The 17,634-nt window shown below is 45.1% G+C and overlaps 1 protein-coding gene across 1 annotated transcript; it reads right to left on the bottom strand.

The window, feature by feature from the left end:
- Nucleotides 1–2,035: 2,035 nt before the first annotated feature.
- LOC307206154 (uncharacterized protein) lies at nt 2,036–17,634 on the bottom strand. Its single transcript, XM_079958953.1, has 12 exons — nt 17,487–17,634; nt 17,166–17,242; nt 15,779–15,913; nt 15,007–15,124; nt 9,272–9,322; nt 8,597–8,674; nt 7,281–7,337; nt 6,766–6,825; nt 5,526–5,590; nt 4,184–4,265; nt 3,267–3,325; nt 2,036–2,323 (listed from the first exon to the last, which is right to left on the bottom strand). Exons 2-12 carry the CDS (start codon nt 17,207–17,209, stop codon nt 2,110–2,112), a joined length of 963 nt encoding a protein of 320 aa, XP_079815079.1. The 5' UTR covers nt 17,210–17,242; nt 17,487–17,634; the 3' UTR covers nt 2,036–2,109.

Here is a 17,634-nt window from a genome sequence, read left to right as displayed (position 1 = left end):
CAAGGACATTTTCTGACTTTTGAACCTCAAGATACATATATAGAATATCCCAATTGTCTCAAGATATGCAACTGATATTTAATTAGTTTGTTTTGTATTATGTGTTATTACGTAGGAATGTTGAAATGTGTCTGACAGTGTGTCATTTCCACAAATGGTGGGGCTATTTTTGTGGCTATTTTTGTGTGTAAGTGTTTTATGTCTAATGTCTTATTCCTTACACCCCAGTGGAGGATCCTCATACATTTTATGCCTTTTAACAGATCAGGCTATTATGTAGTCCAATGTTTAGACTTAGATAAATTTATAACCATATTTCGTTGTTTCACCTGGCACTCTGCCAACTTCCCTACCCATTTTAAAAATGTGCTAAAACTCACTTTACCAAGGAAAAGCTTCAGGAAGGTATATATGCTTTGGTTTAGCAGGAATAATCCCTATAGAGTTAAATTGACTTATTTGGACGAGTGCCCTTTAAGAGTGGTTTTATTTTAACTGATTGGTTTGGGAAGTTGAGAACCATGGGGCAAGATAAATTCAAATTGGACTCAGTTTGAATTGGGCAAGTGTATCCAGGCTGCAATTCGCTTTTGGTCCTTAATGTGCAAGTGAGCAACTTCCCATGACTGCAAGACCAGAGCCTATAATAATAAAATCCCATGGAATGGCCAAGGCTAGGATATTTCTCTCATGACGTATCCAAACCTGTGCCAGCTGTGATGGATGCCAGGCAACATGGTTAATATGAAAGCCCTAAGTGGATTCACCAGGGATTGCCACTACTGTGAGACCACAGAAGAGCTACCTTGACACCTGAGAACACAAAAATGGCGGGGGACAAAGCAAACTGCATTTTTTTTCAGTCAGTAGTGGACCTTCCTGCTAAATGTAAAGCATAGACCACTATTAAACAAAATACGACAGGTGTCCTTTTATGCGATATCCTATATCCAGCTATCTGCACTACTATACTTGCAAATGGCCTTAAGAGGCATGATTTGCAAGTCCCTTTCAGGTTTGCATAAACCCACACATCTGGTACGGTAGATACCAAGTTATTAGTTAGCGCATATCTATAACACGCACGTACATTGTATTGGTCCGTGTTGCTCCCTCCTTTGCTGCCCTGCTCAACCCACCTCCTTTTCCATTAGGGCCTATTCCCACTCACACGGCACCCCTACCTTCACCGAGATTTAGGGTGCGGAGAAAAGATTTGCAAGTTCTTACAGAACTTTAATGCAAATCTATCTCCGAATGGGGGACTGATACGGAAGGAAGGGGGGGCACCTTTCCTCACCTCCTCCTCTTTGAAAGGGGGCCCGAGGCGATGACCTCGACGGCGCCCAGCTCCTGAAACCTCACACTGCTGCACAAGCACCACACTATACCCCTTAACTTTATAAAATTATATTCTTCCCTCCGGACTCCATGATGCTACCCTCAGCGCCATAATCCTCGAACCGACAGGTCACGTACACAGGAAAACCTTAATCCTGTCAGATGGTCCAGTCAAGCCCTTCCTCCGGGCAATGCTAGGTAACGGGCGATGCATATCTGTGCCATTGTCTTGCCATCACCTGTACTCAGGAAACGTTTATGCATATCTCTTTACTCTATGCAACCCCTACCTTACTGAAGTGCTGATCTATGCAACCCCTACCTTACTGAAGTGCTGATCTGCGCGACCCCTACCTTACTGAAGTGATGATCTGTGTAAACCCCCACCCACTTTCCTGAAGTGCTGATCTGTGTAATCCCACCTCTTGTGATGTATTCGTGACGTTTTCTGCACTGTATTCTGGGACTTGGAGGGAACTTTTAAAAGTTTATGTTGCCCCATTCTCACTGTTCAATCTCGCCTTGAACCTGTTGCGCAATAAACTTGGATCATCTGCTGTTTGCTCCTGTCTCCGGCTGAGCTCATTTTCCTCCGCAGGGACCCACGGACTTAGTCCGATGAGCTGGGTGGCAGAGCAGCCTCGCACCCAGATTTTGCCGTAACAGTTAAAACTCAACCACACAAAGACAGATGTTTGATGGTGGATTTCAGATTTCTTCTTATTAAACTTTATTAAAGGACATTCAACCACAGAAGCCTAGGTGCCTTCACGAAGTTAAAGGGGGCAGTAACCTCTTGGGTTGGATATAAAGCAAAGGAGCTGAATAGATCTGCAGACATGGCTGGCTGGAGAACCAGCCTTGGAGGAAGTGGAAACCCACAGCCAACAGCAAGCTTAGGAACAAGGCCTTGGCTAATGCCCACAGCAAGCTACATGCGTCCCGGAGAGTTGGGCGCTGGGGACAGATGCAAGATAATGACCTACAAGCAGAAACACAAAAACAAAAGAAGACACCAAACTCCAAGTCAGCTGCACAAGATGGTTTGGTTCTCGGTAGTTCTGCCTTTGGGGAGCTCTTGTCTGCTAAGAAACACCTACGTGTTGCATGGGATTCTGAGCAGTGTTCTAAGCAAGGCACACAAACTGTTCACAAAGCATGCTAGTCAAGTCTACCACATGAATTGAGATTATACCCTTGAGCCCACCTAACACTCATTTGCGGGAGACAGTATTGCATGCAGTGTCGGATTTACATATAAGCTAAACAAGCTATAGCTTAGGGCCCCATTCTCTTGGGGCCCCCCAAAAAAATTAAAGGAAAAAAAACCTGGATGTACATTTCCAAAATATAAGATAAAAAAACAAATAAAATAATACCTACATACAGCAACAGTGTTTTGTAGGCTCCTATGATGTAAGTCATGGGCCCCGCCTGCTAGCCTGCTCCCTAAAATATCTCTGGTTTGCTCATTTCTATATATAGGGTGCCTACATTCTGCATGGACTGATTGCATGGCAACATGTGCAAATGGCTTCAGATACCTATTAGGTCCATAAATTACCATATAGCATATATTCAACACGAAAAACAGTGACAATTTGTTGTTGACAAAGGACAGCTGGACACATAAAGGGCCCCATTACCTTCAGTAGCTCAGGGCCACATCAAACCTAAATCCTGCCCTGATTGTATGGACAATGTGTCTTCCAGGGGACCCTGCTTTTCAGTATCTTCTCTCCGAGAAACCCCTGATCTTTGCAAGAATGCTAACATTCCCTTGGACACAGCCTGAAAACCACCAACCAACCACATCAGCGCGCAATGTCTGTGCCTTCCCTTCTTCTCCTCACCCCGAAATTCTCACCCCACTGTGTCCTCCCTTGTTTGTAGGATATTCTCTGATAATCTGTTTGATCACTTACCAGGAAGGGAGCTGCTCTTTGAAACTGATTCTGTTTAGTTCCAAACATGGAAGCCTTTTCTGGGAGAACAAAAAAAGCATTATGTTGAGATTCAAGTGATTGGCTGAGCATCTGTACTGTGAAAAGCCCTATATTCTGCTATAGACCAAGAATGCCCCCTAGAGCATGGAATCTGGCACCCCTGCAGTGAACCACAGATGAGTTTTATTTCCAAATACATCAACATCTGGAGGACCATAGGCTTCCCGCCACTGATCTATATTTTTACACCTTTCTTTTGGCAACAAACGCAGGTGGCGCTGTGGGTTAAAGCCTCAGCGCCTAGGGCTTGCCGATCGAAAGGTCGGCGGTTCGAATCCCTGCGGCGGGGTGCGCTCCCGCTGCTCGGTCCCAGTGCCTGCCAACCTAGCAGTTCGAAAGCACCTCCGGGTGCAAGTAGATAAATAGGGACCGCTTACCAGCGGGAAGGTAAACGGCGTTTCCGTGTGCGGCTCTGGCTCGCCAGAGCAGCGACGTCACGCTGGCCACGTGACCCGGAAGTGTCTCCGGACAGCGCTGGCCCCTGGCCTCTTGAGTGAGATGGGCGCACAACCCCAGAGTCTGTCAAGACTGGCCCGTACGGGCAGGGGTACCTTTACCTTTACCTTTGGCAACAAGGCATCAGGTAGGAAGAAATGCGGCAAGGATGAACACTGAAGGATTTGATTCGCTGCTACCTCAGTTGTGCTGCTTGAATTCTGAAGTTTGTGGGGTACTAAGACAGGGTTTACATGCTATCATTTCCCCCTTACATTCTGTCTGAACCCCAGGAATGACACTGACTTGAGCCCATAAACATTTCACATAAACCACAAAGGTCACGTCCCCTGACTCACATGCCCCATGCACTTTGCGCATATAATTTGTGCCCCTCATACCATCTGGTCACATGCTCGTTCCTCTAAAAGAAAGCCCCCATTCGAGGTCCCCACTTGTTCTGAAAGTAGCTCTTTCTGGAATCTGAAACAGAACATAGTATTACATCTCCAAAAGGAAAAGCTTGTGAAAGAAGCAAAACAGAAGGCAGGACAAGAAAGGACACTGTGGCGATGGCATGATATATTGTAGGCCCAGAACATAGTTACTTTGATTGTACTTCCTTCTTTCTCGCCTTAGATTCTGCTTGAACCCTAGGGAGAATGTTATGTTGATTTGTAGGTCCCCAATGCAGCATTTACCCAAGCACGCGTGCGCGCACACGCACACCCACACACTTTAATACTAATCCCAAACACTTGCATTTTAAGAAAAAACACACAGGTAACCCTGAAATACACCCAGGGATGTCTGTTTTTGCTCTACAATTTCCAGGCAGTTATATTCATAAAGTGGGAGGGAACACTTCATCACATTCAATAACCTCTGGTGCTTCAACTATTATTCCCGGATAGTGAGATTTGTGAGGGCCCTGTCCAAGGCCACTCAGGTGGGTTTGAACAGGCCTCTGTCATAACATCAACGTCGTCGTCGTCATCATCATCGTCATCATTATCATCATCATCATTTCATTTCATTACTGGTTTTTATTTTTAAGGAGGGGGGGAATCAAAGCTGTGTACAACCCCGATTAAACATCAGATAAAACAATCCAGAATACAAAATTACAGAAGAAAGACAGATATAAAGTATACATTCAAAGCTACATATTTAACAGGAAACTAAATTATCATCTTAAAGTTATTTCAAAATAAAACATTCCAAAGGAGGTCAACTACGGAATGCACATTTAATGTGGCAAAGTTAACAATATGTACTGTGTGTGTGTGTGTGTGTGTGTGTGTGTGTGTGTGTGTGTTTGTGTGTGTGTGTGACAAAAGAAAACATTACTAAAGGAAATTTATTTATTTATTTTTACATACATACATACATACATACATACATACATACATACCCTGCCCATCTGGCTGGGTTTCCCCAGCCACTCTGGGCAGCTCCCAACCGAATATTAATAACACAATACAACATTAAAAACTTCCCTAAACAGGGCTGCCTTCAGATGTCTTTGGAAATTAAGATAGTTGCTTATTGCCTTGACATCTGCTGGGAGGGCATTCCACAGGGTGGGTGCCACTACCGAGAAGGCCCTCATTTAAAACTGCATAATTAGCAAGAGAATAAAATATTATCATAAACACAGAACATGCTGGCTAAACAGTTCACTCATCTATTCAGTCTGCCTTTCCAGTTCACCATAAGCGACCATTATTGCTTTCAACTTACAGTGCCATTTCCTGCTGAGCTTCCATCACACTGTCCTCCAAGAGGGTGATGTTTCTGTGCAGCTCCTTTGTTGTTGGAATTAAGAGAAAGAGAAACAAAAAAAGCAACACCTGTTTTTTAGACATTAGAAATCTCTGTTCTCTGAATCCCAGTTCAATCAGGCTGCAGACTCAATTATCAGCCATGAACTGGAGGGGAAAGGAGAATATTATATGTTACGGATTTGAGGATGAGGATTAATTATATTTTCAAGTCCAATGATTTGGCCTGTAAAAAAAGTTCAGGATTTCCCAAGAATATGGGAACTAATTTGGAACTACTTTGAACTTGCCAGGGCATGCCCAAGCTTTATGAGGAACACCTGAGGGAACTGGGTATGTTTAGCCTGGTAAGGAGGAGACTGAGAGGAGATATGATAGCCAGTGGCGGAGGAACCCTCTCCAGCACCCAGGGCAGCGCAGCCCGTACAGGCTGCGCATTACAGCATCCCGCACCTGCACACTCCATACAGAATGCCGCTCACGCACAGCAGCAGCCCCTATGGTCAGTGCACGAGAACGGCAGCCCGTACGGTCGGCACACAAGAGTGGCAGCTCGTACAGAGGGTGCACGAGAGCAGCAGTCTGTACGGTCAGCGTGAGAGAGTGGCAGCCTGTACGGTCGGCACACAAGAGTGGCAGCCCGTACGGTCGGTGGACAAGAGTGGCAGCCTGTACAGATGGTGTGCAAGAGCGGCAGCCCATATGGTCGGCGCACGAGAGCAGCAGCCCGTACGGATGGTGCGTGAGAGTGGCAGCCCATACGGACACTGCACGAGAGGTGCCCATATGGACTGTGGGCGCCCTCAGCCGCTCTACAGCTGGGGGGGAGGCAGGGGCCATCTTGTCACCCCTCCCAGAGTGGCACCTGGGGCTGTCCCCATGGAAAATGGAGCAAGCTTATTTTCTCATGCTCAGGAGGGTAGGACCCAAACCAAAGGATTCAAGTGAGAAGGAAGAAGATTCCAATTAAACTTCAGGAAGAACTTTCCAACAGTAAGAGCTGCTTGACATTGGAACAGACTCCCTGGGGAGGTGGTGGACTCTGCTTAAAAACCTCCAAGGAAGGTTGGGTGGCCATCTGTCAGGGATGTTTTAGTTGAGATTCCTGCATTGCAGGGAAATGGACTAGATGAACCTTGGGCCTCTTCCAACTCTACAATTCTATTAATCTATGATTCTCTGGGATGGTTGGGACATACCTGGCTCTTCAGAGACAATCCTTGAATGGTGGTGCTGAGTTTCTCAATCTGGTGCTGTCTCTGAAACATCCATAACAAAACAGAACTCTTTTGTTCAGGTTCCACCCACAGCAACAAAGTTTACTCAACCCCTAACATTTCTCCTAGCCTTAAAGACTAAATCAATCTTACTAGTGATGATATGGGGTCTGGAAAAATATGATATTATTCATCTCTGTATGTTCAAAATTACGCCCTCTTTTATGTACTATGTACTTAAGTACTATGAAAAAAACAGTCTGTTTCCAGCCTTAGATGCTGCCTTCAAGTTGCGCTTCCTTTACAACACATTCCTACAAATAAATTGTAAGAGCCGCTGTCCAAGCCATGGTAGCAGCTAAGAGATCCTGAGAGTAGTTTGTGGAGTTGAGCCTTTCTTCAACATTAAGTCCTTCCTTGAGCCAAAGAGACAAAGTTGCCTTAACTTACCACTGGGAACATGTGTATATCGAAAGCACAAATACATCTGAGTTTACCTGTCTGATCCTGTCGTTCTTTGCCTGCCACTTGGCCTCCCATTCAGACAAGTGCCTCTGTGGAGTAAGGTTAAAAAAGAGAACATTCTTGCATTAGCAACCTTGTCATTCAGACACAAATGCACAGCCACTTACCATCTGAGCTGTTTTCTATTCCTTTAGATCAGAGGTGCAAAGGTCAGGAAATATGGAAGGAGTGTGGTGCAATGCGTCAGTGCATCTAACTGTTAACCAGAAGACTGGTGGTTCAAGCCCAAACAGGCATTGCAGAGGGTTGGACTAGATGACCCTTGGAATCCTTCCTAACTCTACAATTCTATTCTCTGAACATCTGGAGGGCATAGGACTGGCTACCCCTGCCTTTGGGTCCCATTTCTGTCCCAGTCAAGTTGGCATGCAACCCTGGAAACCTCCTTTCCCTCTGAGCAAGTTGGGAGCAAAGTCCTGTGCTCCAAAAGCAGAAAGCACACCCTCAAGCATGTCACCAACAAAAGCAGGAATACCTTTGTTAACTTCTAATTCCTCTATTGGGACGCAGGTGGCGCTGTGGGTTAAAGCCTCAGCGCCTAGGACTTGCCGATCGAAAGGTCGGCGGTTCGAATCCCTGCGGCGGGGTGCGCTCCCGCTGCTCGGTCCCAGCGCCTGCCAACCTAGCAGTTCGAAAGCACCTCCGGGTGCAAGTAGATAAATAGGGACCGCTTACCAGCGGGAAGGTAAACGGCGTTTCCGTGTGCGGCTCTGGCTCGCCAGAGCAGCGATGTCACACTGGCCACGTGACCCGGAAGTGTCTCCGGACAGCGCTGGCCCCTGGCCTCTTAAGTGAGATGGGCGCACAACCCCAGAGTCTGTCAAGACTGGCCCGTACGGGCAGGGGTACCTTTACCTTTACCTTTAATTCCTCTATTCTCAAAACTAATATCCCAAAGTATGTTACTATCAACACATTCCAGAACGCTCCTCCTAGCTATAGCAGTTCGAAAGCACACCAGTGCAAGTAGATAAATAGGTACCGCTGCAGCAGGAAGGTAAACTATCCTATCGGAATGAGTACTTCGCTTCTAGGTTCTATTGTTGTTCCTGGGTTTGCCTTGTTTGTTTTTCTTACAGTTCAGGGCCAGGGGTGAGGAACCTGTATCCCTCCAGGTGTTACTGACTATGCCTCCCATGATCTTAACTATTGGCCATGCTGGATGTGGCCAATGAGGGTTTGAGTCCATCAACATCTGGATGTCTGCAGGTTCCCCATCTGCCTTATGTATTGATATAGAGCCATCAGCTGGTCTATTACAAAAACATACAAAGAATGTGACCTTCACCTTCAGCTCAATGCCTTCTGTTCTCAGCTCCTTTAGAATATCCTTGTTGGACTTCTCCTCCAACTGTTGCTTGAAGACCTTTGTGTAATGATAGTCAAGTCAAAGTTGATTTCTTTACAATATGCAAGTCAATTATAGTAAGAACAAAAGATTTCATGATGGGGCACATGGAGGGAAGCAGTTCTGAGAAGCACGCTTAAGGAAGTGAAACCTAAGACAGCAATCGTTTTGAGACAATTTGCGGTTAAAACTTGCACAGTGTTAAGTAGAGTTGGTCCATTTGCCCCACCAATAAAATATTTGAGGGGGCTGGGGGCCCTCAAAGCTGATGGGCATTGCCATTCAAATGGTGTGCTTGCACTGCATCTTGTGAGCACTTTCAAATGCTGGCTTGTGAAAAAGACTGACTGCACACAGAAAAAGAGCAGGCCTGGATTAAGGTTAAACCCATGTCTTTGGCATTGTTAGTTTTCTACTTGCAATTAGTTTTTGGTTCTTTGCTGGCTAGGTCACCACTCAAACATGTGAATTCCTCACTTGCAGTGTGAAGTGGCACCATCTAGGAAAAGTTTAATGACTTGATCCTGCCGCAAGGACAACCAAGGCCTTCAGGAAGACGGATGGAACCTATGCTGGTTGGTCCCAGCTAAATTTGCCACATCAAGCAGCTCTCACCTTTTTTTCCAGTTCTTTAACAGTCTCAGCCATTCTCTGATTTTCCTTCTGCTGTAATTTAGAGAAGAGATGGAAAGTTCTAACTAAGTCTTGCTTCCCAGAGACAGAACAGACTGAGTTCTGTAGCTTCCTCTATTCAAACACACAAACCGGCACAGACTTTCCTCTTTCCCTTTCAGATTATGGGAAGGGAAGGACTCTTAATCTCAGAGTCATGGGTTCGAATCAAGCCCCACTTTGGACAAAAGATTCCTGCACTGAAGGGGGTTAGACTAGTCACTAGAACTTCCAACACTACAGTTTTATAATTCTATGTCAATTCTTTCCCCCTCCTGCCACACACAAACACCCCCCCCCCAACCATACATTTTAAAGTACTATAATACTACTTTAAACAGTTGTGGCTTGCCCCAAGAATCCTGGGAACTGTAGTTTGTTAAGGGTACTGAGAGTTGTTAGAAGATCCCTATTTCCCCTCCCAGAGTAGTTTAACAGCCCATCCCTCTTCCCAGGGAACGCTGGGAATTATAGTTTTGTGGGGGAAATAGGGGTCTTCTAACAACTCTCAGCATCCTTCACAAACTATAGTTTCCAGCATAGGCTTAGCCGGGGGGGGGGGGGGCAGCTGCCCCGTCAAGTAAAACAATAGAAATACTTAACTGACCAATCACATTTGTTCTTCCCCAAAAAAAGTCCTGCCCCCCAAACAAAGTCCTTCTCCCCTCACAAAAATCCTGGCTATGCCCATGGTCCCCAGAATTCTTTTTTTTTTTGGGGGGGTCATGACTGTTAAAGGGGTACTTTAAATTTATGGTGCAAATGTGATATCAAAGTAAATGTGTATTATCATATGATATTATCTATTTGAAACTGTATGTGCCTTGTTGTTTTGTTTTTGCTATACATACTCATTAGTTGGAGCGAATGTCTTATATTTTACCCCTGAACATGATCAGAATTTATACAAGTAGAAGTATTCTGCAGATGTGGGGACCTAGGCATGAAATGTCTTCTCTAGGGCAAAGTAGTAAGTTCAAGGTACTGGAAAAAAACTTAACAAATGTTGAAAGAGAGAGATTCCAAGAGGAAACTGGGTTAGTGGTGGCAAAGAGTGTAAAATACCTGGGGATTAACATGACATCTAAGGATGTAAATTTATTTAAGGATAACTATGATAAGTGCTGGACTGAGATAAAGAAAGATTTAGAAATATGGTCAAACCTGAAGCTTTCCTTGTTAGGTCGAATCGCAGTAATCAAAATGAATGTATTGCCTAGAATGTTATTTTTGTTTCAGACATTACAAATTGTGGATAAACTGGACTGTTTCAAGAAGTGGCAGAAAGATATATCTAAATTTGTCTGGCAGGGCAAAAAGCCGAGAATTAAGTTCAAGATACTTACCGATTCTAAAGAAAGAGGGGGGTTTGCCCTGCCGGACTTAAGACTCTACTATGAATCGGCAGCTTTCTGCTGGTTAAAAGATTGGGTACTTCTTGAAAATGCAGACATTCTAGATTTGGAAGGATTTGATAACAACTTCGGTTGGCATGCATATATCTGGTATGACAAGGTTAAAGTGTATAAGGGTTTTAAAAATCACATTGTCAGGAAAGCACTATATAATGTTTGGATACGGTACAAAGATTTATTGGAAAATAAAACTCCCAGGTGGCTTTCACCTATGGAGGCCAAGGAGGTAAAGAAACTTAATATGAGAACTAATTGGCCGAAATATTCTGAAATTTTAGAACAAGAAGGTGGGGAACTTAAATTACAAAGTTATGAGAAAATAAAGTCCAAGGTACGAGATTGGCTCCATTATTTTCAAATAATGGAGGCCTATAAACAAGACAGGAAAATTGGTTTCCAGGTGGAGAAATCGAAACTAGAAACAGAACTGTTAGAACCCAATACTAAGAATTTATCAAGAATGTATAACTTGCTGTTGAAGTGGAATACAATAGATGAGACAGTGAAGTCAGCTATAGTTAAATGGGCACAGGACATAGGTCATGACATTATGTTTGCTGAGTGGGAGCAGTTATGGACCACAGGTATTAAATTCACGGCATGTAATGCCTTACGAGAAAACATTATGAAAATGATTTACAGGTGGTACATGACCCCAGTCAAGCTTGCGAAGATTTATCATTTGCCCAATAACAAATGTTGGAAATGTAAAGAGACTGAAGGCACCTTTTCCCACCTTTGGTGGACCTGCCCAAAGATTAAGGCCTTCTGGGAAATGATTTATAATGAGATTAAGAAAGTGCTTAAGTGCACCTTTAACAAGAAACCAGAGGCATTTCTCTTGGGTATGGTCGGCCAGCTGGTGCCGAAGAAGGATAAGAATTTCTTTTTGTACGCTACTACGGCAGCAAGGATTCTTCTAGCAAAGTATTGGAAGACACAAGAGCTACCCACGCTGGAGGAATGGCAGGCGAAAGTGATCGACTTTATGGGACTGGCAGAAATGACCGGCAGAATCCGTGACCAAGAGAAAGAGACTGTGGAAGAAGATTGGAAGAAGTTTAAGATGTATCTTAAGAATTATTATAAAATTGAGGAGTGCTAAAATGCTGAGGGAAAGGAAGACGTAGAATTGCAGCGGCAAAATTGTGTTTAATTTTAGGGTGGAATTGAAAAGGAGAATGAATTTATATTTAATTGGCTAAGAACGGTTGCTGAATAATGGTTTAAAATTAAGGATGCAAAAAGGGGAAGGTATGGGGAAGTCCGGGAAAAGAGGGTTATGGAAATAAGGTAAAGAAAATATGATTTTTTTTGTGTTGTTTTTATGTTGTTTTTGTCTATGTTAAAAATTTGGAAATTAATAAAAATTTTATTTAAAAAAAAAAACAAAGTAGTAAGTTCAAGTAACTACTTAATTCGTTCCAAAGGTCCGATCTTAACCTGAAACTGTTCTTAACTTGAGGTACCACTTAGCTAATGGAGCCTCCCGCTGCCGCACAATTTCCGTTCTCATCCTGAGGTAAAGTTCTCAACCCGAGGTACTACTTCCGGGTTAGCGGAGTTTGTAACCTGCAGCGTCTGTAACCTGAGGTGTCTGTAACCTCAGGTACCTTATTTCCTCATTTTAGCAGAGCACTAGCTTAGCATGCAGAGTTCCAAATTTAGTCCTCCAATGTCTTCAGGCAGAGTTAGGAAAGTCTTCCCCCCTCAGGCCTGAAGAGCCATTGCCGGTCAGCACCAACAGTCCTGAGCTAGGTGGACTGGGCACAAGGCAACTTCCAGTGTCTCCATCATGTTGCACCAGCTCAGGAGAAAGAAAGCAATTTTTAAAATAAATTGGGCGCTTATTAACACTGAACTCTGTTAGCATCATCATAGAAATCTATTGGGTGAGATTCATTTTTATAAACCCCATCAGTTCAGTGAGTCATGCCCCCTCAAAATTGGCTTAGGAGGGAGAAGGAGTTGGGGGCACAACGACCGCACAACAATACAGTATGCAGAGGGAGGGAAGGAATCCTTTAATCTTGCACAGATGGAAGGTTCCTCTTACCCAGAGGCTGAATTCCAAATGCTAGTTTTGTTTTTTCTTAAAATGTATGTAAGAATTCAGATAAGGAGCCGGGGAAATGTGCAAAATAGAAAACAACATCTCTGGACCCAGGAAGAAGCAGAAGCTATGAGCTAAGAAGCGAAACATAGAAAACAACAGTATATAATAATGTCTGTTGCGTTAATATTTCAAAATAAAGTGCCGTCACTTTTAAGTACTGTTTAAAACACTGGACTTCAAAACCTTTAACTGTTGATTCTAAAACACGGATTCCCCAACTGCGGTCTGCAGACCAGTTTCGTTCAGGTGGCATGCTGTAAAAATATAATTAAAATCACACAGCATCTAGCACAGTGCATTATCACTGTTACAACAGTCAGAAAAATAATTTAGTGGTCTGCCAAGACCCTCAGCAATTTTCAAGTGGACAGTAAAGGGAAAAGTCTGAGATCCACCCCTGGGGGCCTTTTTTTGACTGGAAGGAGGCTTATAAACAACAGTGACACAACACAAGGGAACAAGATTGTTTTATCTCCGCCCAGCCCCCCTTCATCCCTCCGGCAGACACACTGGAAAAAGGCAAGAAGCTGTCCTGATTAAATTGTGGGGTTTTTTTCTTAAACTCATTACATGGAACAAAGGGCCTTTCCAGAAGGAGAAGCACCATTGGAACTTGGGCTGACCTAAGAGGAATAAAATAAGAATGCCACAGACAGGGTTAAGATAATATTGTTGAGGCTTGGCTTGCTTATCTATCGTGTTGATGGCCCTCCTTTGTTCATAGAACTCAGGGCTGGCTGGCACTTTCCCACAGGCCTGCCTTCAGTTCTGTCCAATGAGAAGAGAGAGCAGCAGACGCCTTGGTTAGCTCCTGAATAGACACACCCGTGATAGCCAGGTGCTATCGTGAGAGGTATTGAATTACACCAATCGCTCCTGAAGTAGGCATTTAGACTAAATCAGCATATGGAAATTGGTCCTTATCTTTACTCTTTTCCCCTGATGTTCCCTGAAGTCACCCTCTTCAAAGCAGGATGGGTGGTGCTGACTTTCAGTGGTGGCCACTACAGAACAGAAGGAGTGTGAATGTTTGCCTTAAGGCAGAAAATGGGATTTCTGTGCTAAAAGACTGACATTCTAAACAGCTAAGGCAGAGGTTTTCAACCTTTTTGAGTCCACGGCTCCCTTGACCAACTACATTTTTTCTGTGGCACCCCTGTGGGGCTCAGGAGCCCAGCTATGCTACCCCATGGGTAGGCAAACAAAGGCCCAGGGGCCGGATCCAGCCCAATCACCTTCTAAATCCGGCCCATGGACGGTCCGGGAATCAGCATGTTTTTACATGAGTAGAATGTGTCCTTTTATTTAAAATGCATCTCTGCGTTATTTGTGGGGCATAGGAATTCGTTCATTTCCCCCCCAAAATATAGTCCGGCTCCCCACAAGGTCTGAGGGACAGTGGACCAGCCCCCTGCTGAAAAAGTTTGCTGACCCCTTGCCTGCAGAGCTGGCAGCCTCTCACTCTTTTTCAAACACCCTCCCTTGTGGAGTGTTCCCTCATCTCCTCTCCTCTCTCCTTGGGAGTCCTCTGGGCTGCTACTTCTGTCCCCCATCCCCACCCCAAAAAGAGGTGCCTCCTCACACTGTCCCACAGGGGCCTGGGACTTGTCTGCCCATTCCCAACAGCAAGGGCTGGTGGACTGGCTGGCTGGGCTCCCTTGCCCACTTGCTTGCTTACTCCGAGGCCACCTCAGCTCCTGGCAACCAGCACCCCCTGGCCAGCCCCAGAGGCACCATTTGCCTGAGGAGCTTGTAGCCAGGGCTGCTGCACCAAACAGCTGTGCAAGCCTTTGGGAGACAGAGATGTGAGAGGACACCAGAGGGAAGGAAAGAGGGACAGAGGCCAGTGTTGCCCACGGCACCCCTGACCATCATTCAAGGCACCCCAGGGTGCCACGGCACACTGGTTGAAAACCACTGAGCTAAAGGGATGCAACATCCATCCAATTCATCCGTGGGACCATACCAGTGGCACCTTCCCTCCCCTCAGCAAAAATTTGCAGGGAGTGCCTAGAGCTTCATGCCACAAAGCCAGTCCCCACACCTCTTTCTTTCCATGAAACAATGACTGTACAAACGTCTACCAAAGAGTCGGGGGGGGGGGGAGAGAATAAAGGAGTCCCAAAGATTCCCTGCAAGGGTCTCACTTGCTTGTGGATGCGCAGTTGGCGTTGACGGCTTCGATTCTGGAACTCCCTCAGGGCGTCCTGGGCTTCCTCTAGCTCCTCTTGCAGTGCCCGGGTCTTCTTCTCCAGGGGTTCAAAACTGCAGAGGGGGAGAGTCAGCTGTATCCCCCAGGATCGAGTGCACCAGGACCTTGCAAGAAGTTCTTCCCTTACTCAGTAAGGCCCTAGCCTCCCTGCCAGAGACTCCTGTCTCTTTCACTTGTTGTCTGCCTAAAATATGTTCTGTCACCCCAAGCATCTACTTGACACAATCCAAGAGATATATTCCAGCATCCTTTGTAACAGTGCATCTCTTTTTCAACTCAGTGCAAAAATGGGGAAATGGCTGAAAAATCTATTGATATAGGGGTATAGCGTGCAGGGCATAGCTGTCAACTTTTCCCTTTTCTTGCAAGGAATCCTATTCAGAATAAGGGAATTTCCCTTAAAAAAAGGGAAACGTTGACAGCTATGGTGCAGGGTGCCCGGGAGCCGTGGCCCCTGGTAAACAATTTTTGAAGGGGTGCGAATCAGGCAACAGCAACCAGCGCTACACCACTGTATTAATACCAACCAGAGGAATAGTTGCTGCTGCTTCCTGCAAAGGTTGGCTAATGTTCAGGCACCAAACAGCCTGAAAAACTGAACTGGAAATAAAACACACCCTTTGTAGGCAAATCTAGAGCAGCCACTGACAGTTTTTTGCCCTGTGCCCCATCCCTAGTTTTGGGTGCCCGCTCTGAGAGCCTCTCACCTCTTGGCCTGCAGCAAGGAGCAGAGCTGGGCCTGATGTCCCAAGAGTGCCTCATATTGGTTCTGCCAGACTTCACCATGAGCAAGTTCTTCGTGGATCCACTCCTGCAGCCAAGCGTTCTCTTCCTCAAAGTTTCTGGGTTTAGATGGGGAGAGACTAAGTGAGGACTGGGTGGGTGGTGGAAAAGCCATTGTAGAATCCCCAAAGATGGCAAAAGTGATGGCTCCTCAGCTTCAACTCATGCCTAAAGACAGACATCTAATGGCTGTCCATCAATTTTTGTATAGAAGAACCTGGTGCAATTAGCCAACAGAAAATATGAAAGCATAATAGGGGATATTACATTATGTACCTCCATTATTCTTGTTAGTCTGTTTTATTTCATACTGTGCTGTTGCTGAGGCTACAGAAGCAAGGGAATGACTGGCGTGATATTGTGGGGAAAGGCCAGGAATCTTATCCCTTTCCCCTCAGGCCATTTTTGTCCCCCAAACAAAAATCGCTCCCCACATCCAAAACTGCTTGCATAGGAGCAGGCTGTAAATCTACCCCCTTAAAAACTGAATTTGTTGCTTCCTTTTCCTACCCTAAGATAAGGTGAAAAAATGTTCTTCCCCAACTCAGAAAGTTGTGGAGTCTGCTTCACTGAAGGTTGTTTTGACAGAGGTTGGGTGACCTTTTGCCAGCGATTCTTTAGCTGTGATTCGTCCATTGCAGGGGGTTGGACCAGATGACCCATGGGGTGGGTCCCTTCCAACTCTATAATTCTATGATTCTGTGTTTCTAGCTGTCCCTTACCCTGCTCTACCCAACTGAGTGTTTTATATTGTGATTTAACTCTGTTAAATGCATTCAGTCGGCCCTACCCTCCAAAACTATTGATGGAGAAGTTGACCCTTCATTAATAAGAACTCTCTCTGCACCCATTCTCTGAACAATGATTTTGAACCACTAGTCCTGTACTAGTCAGGATCAAAGTATACGAGATGCTGTTCATGTCTTTATCCCTTTTGTAGTTGGGTGGTTTTAAAACAAATAAATAGCAGGGGTAAAGTTTAGACTATTTGCCCTTGTTTGAACTTATCCCTCCCCTCAGCTCCCGCCGCCTTGTTTGCTGTATGTAATGGAAAGGAAATTACTGCAGCCTAATTCACATCAGGACGATGGTGGGCTGTGGTGGGACAAAGTGTAAAAAAGACCCTTCTGTACACTGCAGCCCCAGTCTGGTTCAGTCTGCACAAGGGCTAAAGGAGTGGATCACATCTCATTTACCCCTCAATGCTCTACATTTGCTTATCTGCTTTCTAGCACACACTTGCAATATTGGGCCACACATTGCACACTGTCAGCTTCTCAAGCCACAAACTGAAAGCTGTAGGAAACGTACCCTCTTTGCTTCAGTTTGTTGTCTCGACTTGGTGCCACATCCATGATGCTCAATTCCTCAGTTGGTCACTTTCTTTTCTAGAGAAAAAAATCAACACATGTGCCAGCATGGACTTTGGAGAGACCGGGGGGTTGGGGGAGTTAGCTGATTGTGCTGTTTTGGATGGGGAGGGGGGAAGAAGTTGAAAAGGAAGAGGGAAAATTTCCGCCACAGCACCCCCAAGGATGGAAATACAAAAAACAAAATAAAAAAGTAGAGGACCACAAAAATACCACATCCATTCCTGCAAGTTAGTTATAGAAGAAACAACAAGGCACTTACTTCTGGCAAATAGGAGCCAGTCTGAGCTAAATTGGGGCATCAATTTATTGCCAGCATGCAGTCCAGCTGAACAGATCTTCTGAGATTCATCACGGAGCTCTGGTTGCCATCACATAGCCACAGGTTGCTTAGCAACCACCTGAACTCG

The sequence above is a fragment of the Podarcis cretensis genome (assembly GCF_951804945.1).
Source record: "Podarcis cretensis genome assembly, chromosome: 17".
NCBI classification, from domain to species: Eukaryota; Metazoa; Chordata; class Lepidosauria; order Squamata; family Lacertidae; genus Podarcis; species Podarcis cretensis.
Note: the sequence above shows the minus strand (reverse complement) of the source record. Positions and strands in the feature narration are given on the sequence as shown.